General features: G+C 39.0%; 1 protein-coding gene across 1 annotated transcript in view; it reads right to left on the bottom strand.

Moving 5' to 3' along the window:
* Positions 1 to 19,178, bottom strand: part of ABCB1 (ATP binding cassette subfamily B member 1) — a 248,730-nt gene that overhangs the window by 79,438 nt on the left and 150,114 nt on the right. Inside the window, exons 5-7 of the mRNA XM_086696779.1 lie at positions 8,542 to 8,593; positions 5,687 to 5,878; positions 5,103 to 5,274 (exon numbers count right to left, since the gene is read on the bottom strand). Coding sequence (XP_086552905.1) covers positions 5,103 to 5,274; positions 5,687 to 5,878; positions 8,542 to 8,593 — 416 coding nt within the window. The remainder of the gene's footprint in view (positions 1 to 5,102; positions 5,275 to 5,686; positions 5,879 to 8,541; positions 8,594 to 19,178) is intronic.

Raw genomic sequence — 19,178 nt, 5'->3', positions numbered from 1 at the left:
TAAGCCAGCCAGGCACCCCCTCTGTATAACTTTTGACTCTCCAAAAACTTAACTACTAATAGCCTACTGTTAACTAGAGGCTTTACAGGTAACATAGTCAATTAACACATATGTATTATACACCGTATTCTTACAATACAGTAAGCTGGAGAAAAGAAAACGTTAAGAAAATCATGGGTGCCTGCTTGGGACTCAGCCTCTGTCTTTCCACTGATCATGCTTTCTCACTCACTCTCTCAAAATAAATAAATAAACTTAAAAAATAAATGCTTCCAAGTTTTTCACTGGTTTACTTCAATCCAGGGAACAGGGCTCAATCAATAATATGGAAATAGTATATAATCTATATAAAATTGGGATGCCTGGGTGGCTCAGTCGGTTGAGTGTCCTACTCTTGATTTCAGCTCATATCTCGACCTCATGGTTCTTGAGATTGAGCCCCACACTGGGCTCCGCACTGATTGTGCAGGCCTGCTTGGGGTTCTCCCTCTCTCCCTCTCTCTCTGCCCCTCCCTCACTCACACGCCCATGCTTGCTCTCTCTCTCTCAAAATAAATAAGTGAACATTAAAAGAAAGTCCGAGAAGTGAACATACACAGTTCAAAGCCAGTGTTGTTCAAGGGTCACCTGTATGCTACTGAGGAATGTTTACTCTCAGTCTGTGAAAGATATTGGTGTACATTTTTTTTTATATTGTCTTTGTTGTCTAGTTTGGGTATCAAAAAATACTAGCCTCATAAAATGAGTTGGAAAATGGTCCTTAATCTGTGGTAAAGAAGAGAAAGTATTCTTTTTCCTGGAAGAGATTATATAAATCGTGTTAATTCTTCTTTAAATGTTTGGTAGAATTTTTCATTAAAATCATTTGGGCCTGGGGATTTCTTTCTAAGAGCTGTGAAGTCACAGTGAATATAGTGATTATAGGGCCATTCAAATTGTCTATCTCACCTTAGTTGCGTTTGGCAGTTTGCTGTTTAAGCAGTTTATCTCAAACTTTTTAAATTTAGTAGTGTAAAATTTTTTGCGATATTCTCTTATTATCTTTTTAAGGCCTGCAGGATTTATAGTGATATCCTTTAATTCATTCTTGCCATTTTGATTTGGTGTGTATTTTTGCTAGTCTTGCTAATTTTATTGACTTTTTTGAAAAACCAGCTTTCTGTTTCACTGATTTTCTCTATTATTTTCCTATTTTCAATTTCACTAATTTCTGCTTTTACCTTTTTATTTACTTCTGTTTGCTTTGATTTTATTTTGCTCTTTTTTTTCTAGTTTCTTGAGGTAGAAACTTATATTATTGGTTTGAGACCTTTCCTCATTTAATTTATAATTACTTTTCATGTTTATTTTTCAGACAGAGAGAGAGAGAGACATAGGTGAGTGGGAGAGGGGCAGAGAGAGAGGGAGACACAGAATCCGAAGCAGGCTCCAGGCTCTGAGCTGTTAGCAGAGAGCCTGACACGGGGCTTGAACTCACAAACCATGAGATCATGACATGAGCCAAATCATGACCTGAGTCAAAGTCAGGATGCTTAATTGACTGAGCCACCTAGGTGTCTCGGACCATTCCTCATTTCTAATGTAGATATTTAATGCTATAAATTTCCCTCAGCACATCTTTAGCTGTATCCCAAAATGTTGACAGTGTTTTTGTTTTCCTTTAGTTATATATGCTTTTCATTTGAAACTTCATGATCCAAGGATTATTTAAAAGTCTATTGACTCCCACATGCTTAGAGATTTTCTCATTGTCATTCTTTTATTTGTTTCTAGTATGACACTGCTGTAGTCAGGGAAAACACACTTTATGGCTTCAATTCTTTTAAATTTGTTGAGGTTTGTTTTATGGCCCAGGATATGATCTATATTGGTGAATGTTTAAAGTGGATTATGCTGTTGTTGCATAGAGTGTTTTATAAATCTCAATTAGATTCTATTGGTTGACTGTATTGATTAGATCTTCTATGTTCTAGCTTATTTTTTGTCTAGTAGTTTTATCAGTACTAAGAAGGGGGTGTTGAAGTCTTCAACTGTAACTGTTGAATTAATTTTTCTATTTTTCTCTTCAATTCTCTGACCTTTCACTTCATATATTTGAAGGCTGTTATTGGGTGCACACACATTTAGGATCAAGATGTCTTCCTGGTGGATTGAAACTTTTATCATTATGTATTATTCTTTTTATAATAACTGTCTTTGTTCTGAAGTCTAAATTTCCAGATATTAATATAGCCATTTTTAAGTTAATGTTTGCATGGTGTATCTTTTCTCATCCTGTTACTCTACCTATGTTGTTGAATTTGAATTAAGTTTCTTTGAAACAGCATGTAGTTGGTTCATGTGTTTTTTTAATCCACTGTTAATTCCTCTTATGATGGGTATATTTAAACTATTTATCTTTAAGATAATCAATGATAGCAGTTAAGTCCACCATTTTACCTGTTTACTATTTGTTGCCTCTAGTTCTCATTCTCCTACTTTAAAAAAAAAAAATTTTGGGGGCGCCTGGGTGGCGCAGTCGGTTAAACGTCCGACTTCAGCCAGGTCACGATCTCGCGGTCCGTGAGTTCGAGCCCCGCGTCAGGCTCTGGGCTGATGGCTCAGAGCCTGGAGCCTGTTTCCGATTCTGTGTCTCCCTCTCTCTCTGCCCCTCCTCCATTCATACTCTGTCTCTCTCTGTCCCCCAAAAAATAAATAAACGTTGAAAAAAAAATTTTAAAAAAAATTTTTTTTTTTTTTACATTTATTCATTTTTGAGACAGAGAGAGACAGAGCACAAGCCGGGGAGGGGCAGAGAGAGAGGGAGACACAGAATCTTAAGCAGGCTCCAGGCTCCGAGCTGTCAGCACAGAGCCTGATGCAGGGCTTGAACTCACAAATTGCTAGATCATGACCTGAGCCAAAGTCGGTCACTTAACCGACTGAGCCACCCGGGCACCCGGTAAATTCTATTGTTCTATCTCCAGATACACTGATTCTATTCAGTCATCTCCACTTAATGAGACCGAGCGCATCCGCTGTGACTTCTATTTCTACTGTTGTATCTTTCAGTTCTCTCATTTCATTTGTTTTTGTAACTTCTACTTCATTGCTGGTATTAGCTATTTTTTTCTTTTGTTTCAAGAGAATTTGAAATTTTTAGGGCAGCTGTTTCAAAATCCATGTCAAATAATTCTAACATCTGATTAATCTCAGTGTTGGTATCAGTTAATTAATGATTTTTTATTCATTCAAGTGGTGATTTTCTTGATTACTGGTATGACAAGTGACCTTTTACTGTATCCTGGACATTTTGTCTAGTATGCTAGGAGAATGGGTCCTATTTAAATCTTTTTAGCAAGCAGTTACCCTGTCTGGCCTGCTTTGTGAGCTGTGGTTCCAGGGGCAGTTTCATATTCAGAGACTTTGTGTATTAGTTTGGTCAGCATGGTTTATCTGGAGCTGCCAGTACTTCTATTGGCCTCTGTGTCTGCTACCTGAGGAAGTGGAAGTGGTTTCTAAAAGGTCAGACCACCAGGTATCTCTTGCTAGAGGCAGCGTGTGGTGGTTTCCCCTACCTGCGCCCTCTAGCTGTGCTAGTGTCTCTGATCGTAAGATGTCAGTTGCCAGAGTACCGGTCTAAAGAGGCTTCCTAGACCAAGAAGCTTGTTGTGACTGGGTCTCATCCTGTTCCTCCTTCTTGACCCAATTGGAGAGAAGAGCCTCAGGCTCACAGGGACAAAGAAGCTTCCCAGATGGGGCCACATTACTTCTTTAATATGGCTGATAATCAAAGAATTTAAAAAATTCATTTCAAATCTTACCAAAACTTTATGACAGAGTGAGGATTAAAACTTAGGTCTCTGGCAATAAGCCGATGGCTCCATTTATTAAATAAATAGTATCAGAAGCAAAGCATAATTATTAAAATATTAACTTGCTGTCTGTTTTCCTAACATAACTAGAACAGACACCAATACATTTTAGACAGTTTTTCAACAAATACTGATATGAACAGTTTGCCACCTGACTAATATTCTAGGTAAACAGAAAAATCAATTACCACACAGGCCAAGTATTTCAGCAGACTAACAGAGAAATGCAGTTTAAATACCAACAACACTGTTAGTCTCAGCAACATATTAACAGACTCCTCAGAAACTCAATTTTTTCCTGTGCTAAGACCTAAACGTCAGAAGGATAATATGAATTTTCCTGATATAGCTAAGTAAATGGTAGCTTTGTTTGCAATATCAAAACAATATCCATCCTACGGGGTAAAATTTCTAAAATTTCTTAATACTTACCATCTGGTTTCTTTTGTGTTAGGCTTGACTGTGGCTGGTCCTCAATACTTTATATCCTTTTGCCAAATGAATTTGTAATGCTTTTGCGAAGTTGTGTCGAATCCGACACAAATTAGAAACTGGACCAATATCTACCACTACCCACTCTTATATCAAATCAGTTTAAAGTGAACACTACACCCAGCCTTGCAAGGGAAAATACATTTCACAAGATCATCTGTGTGCAGAGGTGGGCAGGGTAACTGGCACTACTTTGCTTTGTGATTGGAAGAGAGAACTTCAGGCTTAGGATTTATATGCATAGGGGACCCAAAAGTAGTTTTGAAAAATAATTTTCATACCAATGGATTTAAATATGTTAAACACTAGAGAATCATGTATAACACTGACACAACTATTAAATCAATTTACAAATTAAATAAGATCTAAAAGACTTTAAAATCAATAACGTTAGCTGAATGGGACATATGTTGTCACTGAACTTGAATCTCCAGTTGAATTTCTGTTTGTGAATATAGAACACAGCTCTTTGAGAGTTGAGTATGCCTTTTATATGAAATCAGGGGATGAGATGTGAGACCTACTTCCTTCTAGCTCATACCTTGCCCAAATAATCACATGGCCCAGGACAGCATGCAGTCCTGGCAAGGGTGGGACTTACTGATGTTACACCCACTTATTCCCACTGATTTTGAATAGATGATCTAAAACCAAGTAAGTACAGGGGCAGGGTCATCATGTGACAAAAACAGCCTTCCACCATGGGGGGAGGGAAGTGGGGACAATTTAAAATCTGGATTTACATGCTTTACCCACCTTTGCCCAGATAGCAGCTGACAGTCCAAGAACAGGGCTGATGGCCAAAATCACAAGGGTTAGCTTCCAACCACGTGTAAATCCCACTATAAAACCGATGAAAAATGTTGCCATTGACTGAAAGAACATTCCAATTTTGTCACCAATTCCTTCATTAATTTTGGAGACATCACTAAAAGAACAGACAGTGTTAGAAATAAATGTTAGAATTGTGAGCACAGAACTTTTCTCCTGAATCCAGTTAGTTGTGTTGTTTTAAGTGCAGGGTAATTAGTTTACATCTACAATTTTGCTGGGAAACATCCTCAGAAAGTTCCATGTTGTTGCTCTACTGAACCACTCTCAGAGGACTTTGTGAGTCTGGCAGGTCTCCCTCATTGCTAGTCATGCAAATCCCCTCATGCCCTGCCTGGGTGGTGGGAACAAAAGAATACATAAGACATGGTTGCTGCTCAGAAGGAATTTAGCCTTCTAATTATTCCTGAGTTATGCACTAATATCTCTGAGCAGATCTGATGTCATCCCTTTTCATGTAAGTAAGAACAAGAACCATGTCTGCGTTAGACACAAAACCTGGTACTTACTCCGTGAGCCGGGTGTTAAGCTCTCCAACATCATGCACATCAAACCAGCCTACCTCCTGTCGCATTATAGCATGAAAAAATTGTTTTCTGATTTTGAGTATTTGCCTTCCAGCTGCCAGGCACCAGAATGAAACTTGGATGTAAGCAGCAACCAGCACACCAGCACCGATCCCACTGTAATAATAGGCATACCTGCAAAGCAACAAGAACACTACACGTACAGTTTTCTGGTCACCACAGCTTTCCCAAACAGACTAATAATACTTATGTTTTCAGTCATCTGGCTATCTTTCCATCCTTAACAAATAAGGAGGGGTTGTAAAAAACAGATTTGATGGTTGGCATCCAACTATGTCTATGCCAACCAACATGGTGGGTTGGTTAGGAGTGTGGTTTCTGCTTTGGCTCAAATCCCAGCTTTTCACTTATCTGCTGTGTAATCCTGGGCAAGGTGCCTAACCTTTCTAAACCTTTTCTAATTGGTGAAGTGCAGGTAAGAATAATAATGCCACAGTGCATGATATGCACTTGGGTCGGTGCCTGGAACACAATAAGCTTCAGAGTATATGCCAGTTACTGTGAAAGACTTGTGTGGTGCCTTGAGGCATCCCAGCATCAAGTAAGACCTACCACTGCACTCCTGTCTACTTCTATTGCCTCAGGATCCTTGATGAGCACTTTGAGGTGGTTTCTGCACCTTGGAGAATAGAAAGAAGTGACAGAACCTGCCAGAAAGTGGAACCAAGACATGGAAATTATGTCCTGACCTTGGGCTAACTAATTTGGCAGACCGTAAATGCCAAATAAAAAATATTTTTATACTGTCTGCCCAACTAGGCTTTGTGAGTTATCCTAAAATGCTTAATGAATCAAATATCACTTCTTCCCGTTCAAACTCTAACAATAAAAAAAAAATGACCATCTTCTAAAATCAGACTCTTGATTATCTAGAAATAGTGAGTTTATGTCTTTTTGCTCTGAGACTTTATATTTTAAAAAGGCTGGGGCGCCTGGGTGGCGCAGTCGGTTAAGCGTCCGACTTCAGCCAGGTCACGATCTCGCGGTCCGTGAGTTCGAGCCCCGCGTCAGGCTCTGGGCTGATGGCTCAGAGCCTGGAGCCTGTTTCCGATTCTGTGTCTCCCTCTCTCTCTGCCCCTCCCCCGTTCATGCTCTGTCTCTCTCTGTCCCAAAAATAAACGTTGAAAAAAAAAATTAAAAAAATAAATAAATAAAGTGCACTACTTGCTGTCTTCAAATAAAAAGGGTGGTATGAACCTTGAAGAAGTTACAAAAATAGCCATGAAATAACCAGGTAGTCATGGATGTTACTGTTTACAACTCTGTGTGTTCAGCCTAGCAGGAATCGTGGTAAAAACATCTTCCCCAACCTATACCTTGGGATTACAACGTACTTATCTGGGAAGATATAATTACAATACTAAATTTTAGTTAATAAATAATTTAGCAATTATTTTCCAAGTGTTAATGATATAGCAAGAAACAGCCAAAAAGAAACCACATTTTGGGGCACCTGGGTTGCTCAGTCGGTAAAGCGTCCGACTTCGGCTCAGGTCATGATCTCACAATTTGTGGGTTTGAGCCCCGCTTCAGGCTCTGTACTGACAGGCTGGAGCCTGCTTCTGATTCTGTGTTTCCCTCTCTCTCTAAGCCCCTCCCCTGCTCGTGCTCTGTCTCTCCCTCTCTCTCATGATAAATAAACATTAAAAAAATTAAAAAAAAAAAGAAATTCCATTTAACAAGTACAATGCTTGAAAAGGACTTAGCGTATTCTAAACAATCAGTCCATGTTAATTCAAACAAAATATACTTATATTTAAACATTTGTAAGATGATTATAAGACACTGTTTCATTTTCCTCAGTATAAAAAAAAATGCTTTTCCCTAGGAATATTTGAAGGGCTTGCTTCTTATCTTTCAACATATGATCAAGATTCTCTATTTTCTTCAAATCTAACAGATGATTTACAGAATGATAGTAAAACAATAAAACAATATGTTCGTTATCTTCTGATTAACAAACTCATACCTTTGGACATCTTTCATAAGCTGTTCTAAGGACCAAACTTCAAGATATATAAATCATTAACAAAAGCACCCTCAGATGAATAAAGGTCAGAGGGACTATATCTACACTGGGATGTTTTATTTCATTATTTAGAATTTGGTGCTGTGTTAAAGAAAAAAAATTGTGTTGAATGGTCTCATCATCATATCATGACTAGAAAAGTACAGGAAGCAAACTATTACAAAGCCGTTGAAATTTGTGATTCTTAATTTAAGCACATTAAAAAAAAACACTTTGTAATCCTCTAATCTCATTGTGTATGATATTCTATATTTACAAGGCATACATAAATCTAATCTAGGCTTAACCTTAATTTTAGTTCATCTCATGCAGAAAATTCTTTTCTTAAAAAATAAAAAATTTTATGGGGCGCCTGGGTGGCTCAGTTGGTTAAGCGTCCGACCTCGGCTCAGGTCATGATCTCATGGTCTGTGAGTTCGAGCCCCGCGTCGGGCTCTGTGCTGACAGCTCAGAGCCTGGAGCCTGCTTCAGATTCTGTGTCTCCCTCTCTCTCTCTGACCCTCCCCCGTTCATGCTCTGTCTCTCTCTGTCTCAAAAATAAATAAAACATTAAAAAAAATTTTTTTAATAAAATAAAATAAAAAATTTTACACTATATCCTAGAAAACTAACAGTGGTATTGTTCTCCAGTTCGACTATTCTAATAATTCAAAATTTTAAACACTGCTATAATTGGTTACAGAAAAGCTTAGGAAAACACTGCTATAATTGGATACAGAAAAGCATAGTAAGGAAAATGTCTAATTACGTGGTCATTTCCTCCTCCAGGCGGTTGATGAAATATGAATCGTTGACAATACCTAGATCGCCACAAAACAAACATATACCATTATGTCTCTTTGTTCTCCATTAAAAATAAGCATATAAAAATGAATCAAACTTGTGCTACTTAACAGTTTACACAAAAATTGGTCAAACTGATGTTTGAATTGTGTGTAAGTATCATGGCATCCATTCAAATCCTTCACTGTTGGTCGTTGCAACCACACACACACTTAATTCAGTGAAGCTGACTTGCAAGAAGAAACTCATATTTATTAAGAAGTAATCTGTCAGCTGGATTATTGGCGTCCATGAATTAAAATATTTTATGAAATATCACTCTAAGGTGACAGAGAGAAAACTCTTTTCTAAGGCCTCTGTCCTGATAAATAAGTATCAGCACATACACACTTGATACTAAAGCACTTAGTGCTTACAATCTAATGCTGCATTTCTCCAGCTTCTATTTTTATTTAAAAAACATAAAATATAAAAAATAATGTAATAAGCATGACTTTTTTAAAAAAACAAACAACTCTCACATTTTACTAAGCAAATTCATTTTAACACTACTGAGGAGTATTAGCAAATGTTGACATTTTTAGATAAGGTACATTAAAATTTTACCACCACACACACACACACACACACACACACACACACACACACCCCTACTGTTCAAAATTTCAGTATGTACTTTTTCAGAGTTTTTTTTTTTTTTCTGTATGCATGTCTACTCACACATAAGTACACAAATCACAGCCCACATTCAGTGGCCAATCTTCTATGTCAGTTTGTGTGTATTTATGTCTCCATTTTTCCCAAGCTGCATCTATTTCAGTTGTTTCCAATATTTTACTATTACAAGCAATGTTGCACTAAACATATCTGTACACATATATTATACATGAACGTATGATATATATTTTTATATATATATGAAAAAATATATATATTTTATCATATATATATATAAATATATATGATATATATTTTTATAGGATAAATGATCATAATCAGGACTGCTGGATCAATGGGGAAGCACACTTCAAATCTTACAGTCTTTTCAAAAGCTATGTTATGTGAGGGGCTAGTTGAGAAGAGTTTGATTTTGACAGGCATGGGAAAGGGAAGGAAAGTTTTTGCAACAGGAGCAATGTGGACAAATGACCATGGAATGTTTGAGGAAGGAGTCAACCAGTAGGTGTGCTGTGTGGATGGGAGACGGTGGATATGTGGCTGGAATGATCATCTGGACCCTGCAGGCAGAGTGTATAAAACTAGTAGTCACTCAGTGGCTTGAGCAGCAGAGGACATGATTAGAGGTATGGTCTAGGATGACTTAGCTGCTAGCAATGTAGAAGATTAACTGAACTAGAGAGAGACCGAGCAACACGAGCTACTGCAATTATATAAGCATAGAGGGTCTAAATGAGAACAGAAAAGAAGGAAAGTACCCACAAGATTCAGAGAACAAGAAGTTACAGGTTCTAGCAACTGCTTGAACAAGCAAGGCCTCAAGTCCAAGCATCTGGAGAGTGGTAGTATCATGGTGAGAAATAAGTTAGCCAAAAGAGCAGATCTGGTCAGATGTGAGAAGACTACTGGTTCGGTTTCGAAAATGTTTATTCTGTGGTACCTGCAACATTCAACTGAAGATGTCTAATAGGTATTTAGCCTATAGCACTCCAGTTCTGGAAAGAGTTCAGGTCCGAAGATGTAGGAGTCATGGCTAGAGGCCACAGCTGAATTTGGAAGGAAACAAGCCAACTCCTTAACTGTGACAACAGGGTGGCAGGTAAGCAAAAAGGAGAAAGCACAGAAACCCAGGGAAAACTATATTTAGGGGTAATACAGAAAGTAAGGAAGTAATAAGAAGATGCAGAGATGTAGCAGAGAACCTTGATTGCTTCCTACTGATTATGGCAATGCAATAATGTGTCCACATTGATCTTTTAAGTCAGTTATGAGATTGCTTCTGCTCTATATTTTCAAGGATAAAATATTAAGTAGCTGCGTAAAGATTTTTCTCCACATGTGTCTTAGAAGATCTCTCATTAGGGATTTTCAATCTTATTTATCTAGCCAGGAAATGCTTCTAAACGATATTTATTGTCGCCAGTGTGTATTACTACCAAATCAAGATAAATTTTCAAATCTAACTAAAGGTCTGTTTTCTACTGTTTTCATTGCTGCTACCAGTTTTCTCAATTCTAAAGGTAAGGAATCAAAAGAATTTCAAAAAATGTTCTTTGGCAATGGTGGCTTCTAGGGCCACAATCATTTTATACAGTCCATAAAGTAAAAAATTATGTTCAAGGTCAAAATTGACCCCTTTATGTTTGTGCACAACACTACACATGTGGTATATACGTATCTATATATACATAGATATATATATAGAGAGAGATAGATATATACAGATATATATAGATATATATAGGTTCAGTCATCAGAAATCAACCTTAGCAACAACAAGTGTCTTTTACTTGTGCTTCAGTAGTGTCAAAGTGTACCCATCAGCATAATGGAGCATTCAACTCATTTGAGAGAGACAATCTCTACTGACCAATGAAATAAAAATGCTATATACTTTAGACTCCCTCCAACTAACTTTTATTTTCCTCCAATCAATTCTTATCATTTGAAAGTTCTCTGACCCGGAGACTTTTCCTGCCTTTAGGAGCTTCTCACAAAATTCTCATCCTTAGTCATGCCTTCACAAAATCAAAACTTTCAAGCTGAAATGATCTTAGAGGTCATACGGTCTAGTAATTTTCACTTGTATGGGTCTCAGGGGTTACTGACCAAACCAACAGTTATAAAGAAGAATATTTAAATAGTATCTAAACATTTATATTTTTTCCAGAGGGGAAAAGCCAGAAACTCTCTATATAACATATACATAGATATATGTGTGGATGTATAGACACATATAATATACAAATACACACAGACACACACACGCATTAACAGTATCAGCCAAATAATGAATACAGGAAAGCCAAATATTTAAGTACAGCTTTTGTTTTAATAAAACATTTGCTTAGACTCTTGACCACTTTTTTCTCTTCCTCTGGCTTCCAGAACCCCATTCTCCTGGTTCCTCCACCACTGTGATCCTTCTCCTTGGCCTCATTCACTCCTCATGTTCTCCCTCCCACTACACGCTGTTGTTTCCCAGAACTTCATGCTCTCTCCTAGGTGACCTTAGCCACTTCCACAACTTTAGAGACTTCCATATCTGGGCTGGAGTTATTCAAATTCTCTCCATCCTCAGAGTCAATGCTCTGGTTGAGGGTCCCATCAACCCTTACTTCTACACTATTAAGAGCTCCTAACTGGTTTATCTACTCAATCAGGTCTTTGCATTGTCATAAGATTTTATTTTTGCAAACAAGAATATAATCATACTGCTTCCATCAATAGCCTTCAATGACATTCTCTACACCAAGGATAAAGTCCAAGATCCCTAACATGTCATATTAGTGTCTTTGCAATCTTGTTACCATATCTACCTGACAGGATAACATTTTTGAAATGACAACCAATGAAATTCCAAACATTTTCTTTACCACCACACCTTTCCCATTTCAGTACTAGGACACTGTGCAGTCACTGTCTGGAGGGATGTCTGCTGCAGCATAAAAGAAAATAGTACCTAGGTTTCTTCTTGGCTTTTGTGCTCCGGAAGCCTTTGCCCTTGGGGATTAGAGAGGATACAGAGCATGACAAAGTATTCTGCTTAAATGTCATGAGACTGAGCCCCACCCTTTTAGACTAAAGAATATTTTCTACATACTGAGAAGATACTCAGTAGAGAAGTGATGACAGCGTTCTTCCTCCAAGATTTTATTCTTTCTCCTCCCTTTACCTGGCACACCTTTTACCACATTTTTTCTTCTAGAAAAGATTCCTCCTCCATGAATGAGCCCAAATATGATCTCCTCTCAAATGGCTTACCCCTAGTAGAGTGATTCATCTTGTCAAGAACACATGACACATCACAAAATACATGACACATGTCACAGAGCACATAACACCAGATTAAATTTATTAAGTCAATGCTAGAGGTATGATAATCTCTATCTCCTCTTTCCACTCCCATTCGTGTGAGTCCCTGCAGAACTGGACTGACTTAGCAATCTTTGTATCTTCAGTGCACAGCCTGCTCCATCTGCTATAACCCAGCCGAAAGGTTTACAAGTAGTTTCAGAGTCACCACACACGCGGACCACTGCTCAAAATATTCCATCCAATCGTTCTACTTAGTATATGAGTGTCTCATATATTGTAAGATCAAAAGGAGATACAGTAAACCAGTACCTTACCACCTAAGCAAGACTTCAGAGAAACCTCAACTCAACAGTGCCTACCACCATGACTAAGGGCTCCATACCACTTAGGATCATATTACATTGCATTTTTATCTGACCCAAATATGTAAGTACATTTAATAATTTTACCTACCGCACACTTAAAAACAGTATGAATAAAAAGAATGAGACATAAGTACATTTGTGGCTTCCTAACTGGTGAAATGAGATTGTATCATAAGGGTGATTTTCTGACCATCTTCCACAGAGTCTTTGTGCTAGGCACTATTCCAGACACCCGGGACACAACCTAAAATGAGGGAGTGACTTTTTTCTAATCTTGTTGGATTTCTGTGCAAGCAGGAAATGTTTTTACTTTCAGGTCCTGAACTTCAAGTGATAGGGCACTCACTGTTGAAATATCTGTGATAGCTTTTCCCAGGAACTTCCTCTTTTTCCCCTTATTCCTCTATTCCCCTTTGAGAAGCTGTAATAAACAAGTAAACTAATAAATTAACAAGATCATTTTTTTTTAATTTTTTTTTCAACGTTTTTTTTTTATTTATTTTTGGGACAGAGAGAGACAGAGCATGAACGGGGGAGGGGCAGAGAGAGAGGGAGACACAGAATCGGAAACAGGCTCCAGGCTCCCAGCCATCAGCCCAGAGCCTGACGCGGGGCTCGAACTCACGGACCGCGAGATCGTGACCTGGCTGAAGTCGGACGCTTAACCGACTGCGCCACCCAGGCGCCCCAACAAGATCATTTTTGAGTAATAAATCTTATTGCATCAAGCAGCAATATACTATAGTGACTTTCAGGTGGGATGGGGACAAAAGTTCTTTCTTAGGGAGAACTGAATGATACAAAGCCATTAGAGAGAGATGGGCAGGTTCACAATGCCCCAAGCCAGGAAAGAGATGGGAGTGCTCACAGAACAGAGAAGGATGCTGCAGGCGGGATGTGCTGAGTAGGCAATAAGCAATGAGAATGATGGGCAGGAGGGGCCCAGTCATATGGGCCATATTGGCCAGTGTAAGGAATCTGCATTTATTCCATGCAATGGAAAACCACTGGGAGAGATGTGACCTGACTTGTGTTTGTAAAAGCTCACTGTGACAGTGTGTGGAGAACTGGATGCAGGTGGGCAAGAGTGGGGTTAGGATGTTAGAGTCATGTAGGCAAGCGACGAGGCTATCTCCAGGATAGGCTGTGGCCAGGGTTATACGTGGTAGGCTATATGTGGAGTGACCTCAGCATTGCTGCCAGGTGGTAGCAGACCGAGACAATCAGGAGATCCTGGCTCTGGACTCCCCTCTGACACTGTCAACCAAGGAAGCCTCTCTGTGAGCTGTTTTACTTGGTGAAGTTCCATGAGAGACATTATTCATGTGGTGGGTTGGGGGTTGGTGTCTGATTAAAGAGCTAGTAAACTGCATAGTTAAATGATCCACAAGGTGCATCCTAGCTCAAGAACACTATGAGAACAATTTTTATACTCTTTTGGCACGGGAAGTCCCATCAACCACATGCCAGAGAATGTGGACCTTTGGCCTTGGTGATTAATCCCTCAGGCATTTTGCCCAGGGTAGGGCCTGACATTCAGAGAGGTTGGGCTTACTTCGGGTGACGGATGACTCCAGGAGCCACATTATCCTCCCATGTGCTGTCTTCACACCCCTGACCTGCAGAGCTGTACCTCATGGCTGACCTGCCTGACATACCTGTAAGCAAATCTACAGGGTGGCATCTTAGGGAGAGAAAAGACCAAGGGAAAAATTGTTTGCCACAATTTTAGACGAGTTTGAAAGCTGCTAGTACAGTGGACAAAACACCAGACTAAAAGGCTCTGCCAAATAGCAAGCAACTCCATTGTGACCACATCACTTCAGCTTCCCTGGCCTTCCTTTCTACAGCTATCAAATTATGGGGTTGGGCCAATTTCTAGGCTCTTTTTGCCTACAAAATTCTATGATTCAGACTTTCATTAGGTTTATCCCATTTCTTAAGTATCTAAAATAGGTCACATAGTATCTGTGTGTCTTTTTTTAGGCTGTCTTTATAATATATTGTGGAGACAACATTGTAGCTAATTTAACTTTTTGATTGGAAAAAGCATTCTCTGATACTAACCGCCCCCCCCCCCAAAATCTGGCTGTTACACTATCACTCTAGCAAAACTACCCATATTTTAGTTTTAACTCAAACTTTAAAAACTGCCACACTAAACAGCACACTTCGAATATATTGTCAAAATTTCATACTCAATTTTCCAGACATTTATCTCTAAAAACTGTTCCAATGAAATGGTTAGGGGCAGAGGAAAGCCTTGAGCAAATGAAAGAAAACGAATCCTTTATGAAAAATTGTATGAAATACTTAAAATTTAAATATTATCGGGGCGCCTGGGTGGCGCAGTCGGTTAAGCGTCCGACTTCAGCCAGGTCACGATCTCGCGGTCCGTGAGTTCAAGCCCCGCGTCAGGCTCTGCGCTGATGGCTCGGAGCCTGGAGCCTGTTTCCGATGCTGTGTCTCCCTCTCTCTCTGCCCCTCCCCAACTTGCACTCTGCACTCTCCCTCTTTCTAAAATAAATAAACATTAACAAAAACTTTAAAAAAATAAAAAAAAATTAAAAAAAATAATAAAATTTAAATATTATCTAACATTCTAGTTATCTAATAGATAACATTCTATTATCTAACATACACATAATGCTGGCCTTGGGGGGACACATGGCAGTATTTTCTTTGTGTACATCAAAGTCTTAAAGCACACATTCAAAACCTGTACATGATTTATACAATCATAGTTTAAGCAGCAAAATACAGATATTATTTTGAAGACAATTTTACAAATAGCTTTCCTGATCCTCATGAGTTTCAGAGCAGGGAAACAGAAATGTTAAGTATAATGAAAAATATGAAAATAAGCTCTTTCCACTTTGCCCCCTTTGTGTCTGAATGATGAACTTGTACTAGAATTTGAGTGGCTCACGTTTTCTCCATTCTTCAGTCCACAATCTGGTAGGAAACTAAACAGAACCGACCATAATATAGTTATGGAAAAAGAAAAAAGCCAGCAATGTGGATATACCATAAATGGAAACATTAGAGACAATAAATAGTCAAGAGTTTATTTAAAGAGTATCTCTGGGTGATAACCACCATAGGACATGACAAATACCCTCCATGTCCCTTAATTTCTGGATCAGAATGTTATCTTCAGTGTCTTCCTTTCTGGGTGTCCCTCTGTTTCCTTCAGTGCATGGGCTTGGGACCAGTCTGCATAGGTTCAAATCCTCACTACCATCTGAATGACCAGAGGCAATTTAAATGTACGTAACCCTCTGGAAACTTGACAGTTTCCTAATATGTCAAGTGTAGATAATAACCGTATCAATCTTATGTGCATGAAAGGAATAAAGGAGTCAATGCATGTAATGTACTAAGCACAGTGCCAAGCACATCTCAAATGCTTAATAAACATTAGCTTTAGTTATCGTAAATAATTCAGTCTTTTCTCAAGACTTAAGGTTCCCACTCCTTCTACTCATCCCTGTGTCCTATTCCAGAAGGTTTAACATTCCTTCCACTCAAATACTGCCAACTCTCTGTCCTTTTCTGTATGCCAAATTTACTCTTATTTCTTCAAATGTCTGGACGTCATTTACACTTGTACCCAACCAGTTACCTTAGACACAGCATGTCTAAAATCATAATTGTCTTTATCTGGTCTCCCTTCCAGAGAATCATCAAACTCATGAGGAAAATGAGAACTCATAGAATACTACAGAAATTCAGCAGTGCTTAAGCTTTGTTCACCACAGTAGTATGGCAGGACCAGAGAGTTCCCTAGGCCCAAATCATCAGAGATTTTCAGACAAAGGAAAATTCTAACTATAAGATTAAGATGGGAGTAGGGTGTCAAGAAATCAGGTACACAACAAAAAGAACAGGACAAAGGCCAGTGTCTGATAATCAGGACAAGGCATCAGGAGAAGACCCCTACAATGAGTCTATTGTAGCAGCAGAGAAGGATCTACTCACTCAAAGTTTTTAGAGCTATCTAGTTAAATCCAATGTTTAGTGTAAAACAGCAAATCTAAGTCTCCTCTAGGCAAGAAATACTTCTTATCCAACAAGCAGGCTCTGTTACTTACGTCTACCCCCATGGAGAGGCAGTGAGGTTCTACAGGGGGAAAGGCAAAAAGAAGAAAGGTCAGAGAGTGTCAGGGGTCCTAGGAGTTCCATAGATTGACTCTCCCTCCAGAAACATCAGAGAGCTCATTTGCCCACATCTCTAGGATCAGCATCAAAACCTTAAATCTGTCCCCCCTAGATGATCTGATATCTGGAAATCTGAATCTACAGACGAGCAGGTTAGTGACAGGGAACGGAGGGTCCCAGACTAAAAATTAAAGTAGAGATTGCATGCTGCCTTTGAGATGACATGGAAGGATATATAACAGGGAGTGGCAGTAATGGGTACTGATGAGAGAAGGTTATTAACTCATTTTTTACCTAATATTTATTTTAAAATAATTTTACTTGTTATACAGGACATGTTTATTTTGTGCATGACAGAGGTACTATGCCAAACCTGGTTATCACCTCCTCTTGGAAGCCTCCCATGATTCCTATATGTGGAGTCGAGTGCCCTTCCTGTCTTTTCCCAAGCATTTTGTACATCTCTGTATCACAGCACTAATCATATCCAACTACATTTGTTGGTTTGCTTGTCCATTCTTATCACTACACTAAGTTTCTTGGGGGTTGGGAATGAATACTTAGGATGTGTACTATGACTGGCACAAGCAACACTTTAATGCAAATTTACTGACTGACTGAAGATGATAACCCCCCTACTTAATCCCCACCTCAGAGACTGGCAACCTCTTACTGGAATGAGAAAGTAAATGTTTTAGGCTTTGGGTATGATATAGTCTCTGCCACACCTATTCTACTGTACCAGTGTGGTGTGAAAGCAGCCACAGAAGAATGCAAATGAATGGGCATGGCTGTATTCTACTCAAACTTTACTTACAGATACTGCAATTTCAATATCATATAACTATCATGTGCCAAAAAACATTATGCTTTTGATTTTTTTTCCAACGATTTAGTTCATAAGCAATACAAAGAGACTACAATCCAGATTTGTCCAACAGGCCATACTTTGAGGACCCTTGCTTTTCTGGAAAGGCACGGCTAGTGGTCCACAGTTACCAAAGAAATGCTGTTGATAGGGACAATTATCTACATCTGTAACAGGTGCTGAGTAACTCTGGGTATGTCCCAAGCTTTAAACAATGATAAAAAATAAGCAAGTATCACAGAGTTCCATAAAGATGAAATGACATAGGGGCACCTGGGTGGCTCAGTCAGTTGAGCGTCTGACTTCAGCTCAGGTCATGATCTCATAGTTCACAAGTCCGAGCCCCACGTCAGGCTCTGTGCTGACAGCTCAGAGCCTGGAGCCTGCTTCGGATTCTGTATCTCCCTCTCTCTCTGCCCGCCCCCTGCTAGAACTCTGTCTCTCTCTCAAATAAATAAATAAATAAATCTTTAAAAATTAAAAAAAAAAAAAGATGGAATAACATAAAGAACCACATCATCATGCAAATTATGTGGGTCCATTTGTGAGCAACATGGATTACTAGTTTACTGATGATAACAGTAATTAATATTTGTTGAGAACTTTTTTATTACTAGGCCCTATTCTTTGAGACTTAAGTGATGAATCCATTAAATTCTCACAACCACTCCATGAAGCAGGTTCTACTGTTAGTAAACTTTTTTATAGATGAGGAAATTAAAGTATGAAGAAATCTCCCAAAGTTCAAAACTAAAAAAGGTTATAGGTGCGGAGTTTTACAGCCAGGCAGTCCAACTCCAGAAAGCCTGCTCTCTAACCAATGAATAGTGTACCTCTTAAAAGCCTGACAGAAGCATACTTCAAAGTTTTCCCAAGACTAGAAGAGTGAGCTAAATGGGAAGGATGAGCAAGGAATGCAATGTGAACTACAACCCCAACTGGAAACCATGTGATGCAGGCATCTATGAAGATGAAGTCCCAGTTACCAGCCCATGAGGTGTGGTAATGCAGGCATTCTCCAGCCTGGGAGACTCTGATCAGCATGCAGACACATGGGCCTATGAGGGAGCTAGGCTCCACAGCTGGACCACCACCGGGGAACTCATGCACGTGATGCAGTAACTTAAGTCACATTACTGTCCCTCTTAACCAGTCTACAGAAGGTCCAGGTAAAGCCAAGACATAGTAAGGATTAAGTACTTGCACTTAAAA

This window comes from Puma concolor, chromosome A2, assembly GCF_028749965.1.
Source record: "Puma concolor isolate L17-30 chromosome A2, mPumCon1.1.hap2, whole genome shotgun sequence".
Taxonomy (NCBI): Eukaryota; Metazoa; Chordata; class Mammalia; order Carnivora; family Felidae; genus Puma; species Puma concolor.
This window is presented reverse-complemented; position numbering and strand designations above follow the sequence as displayed.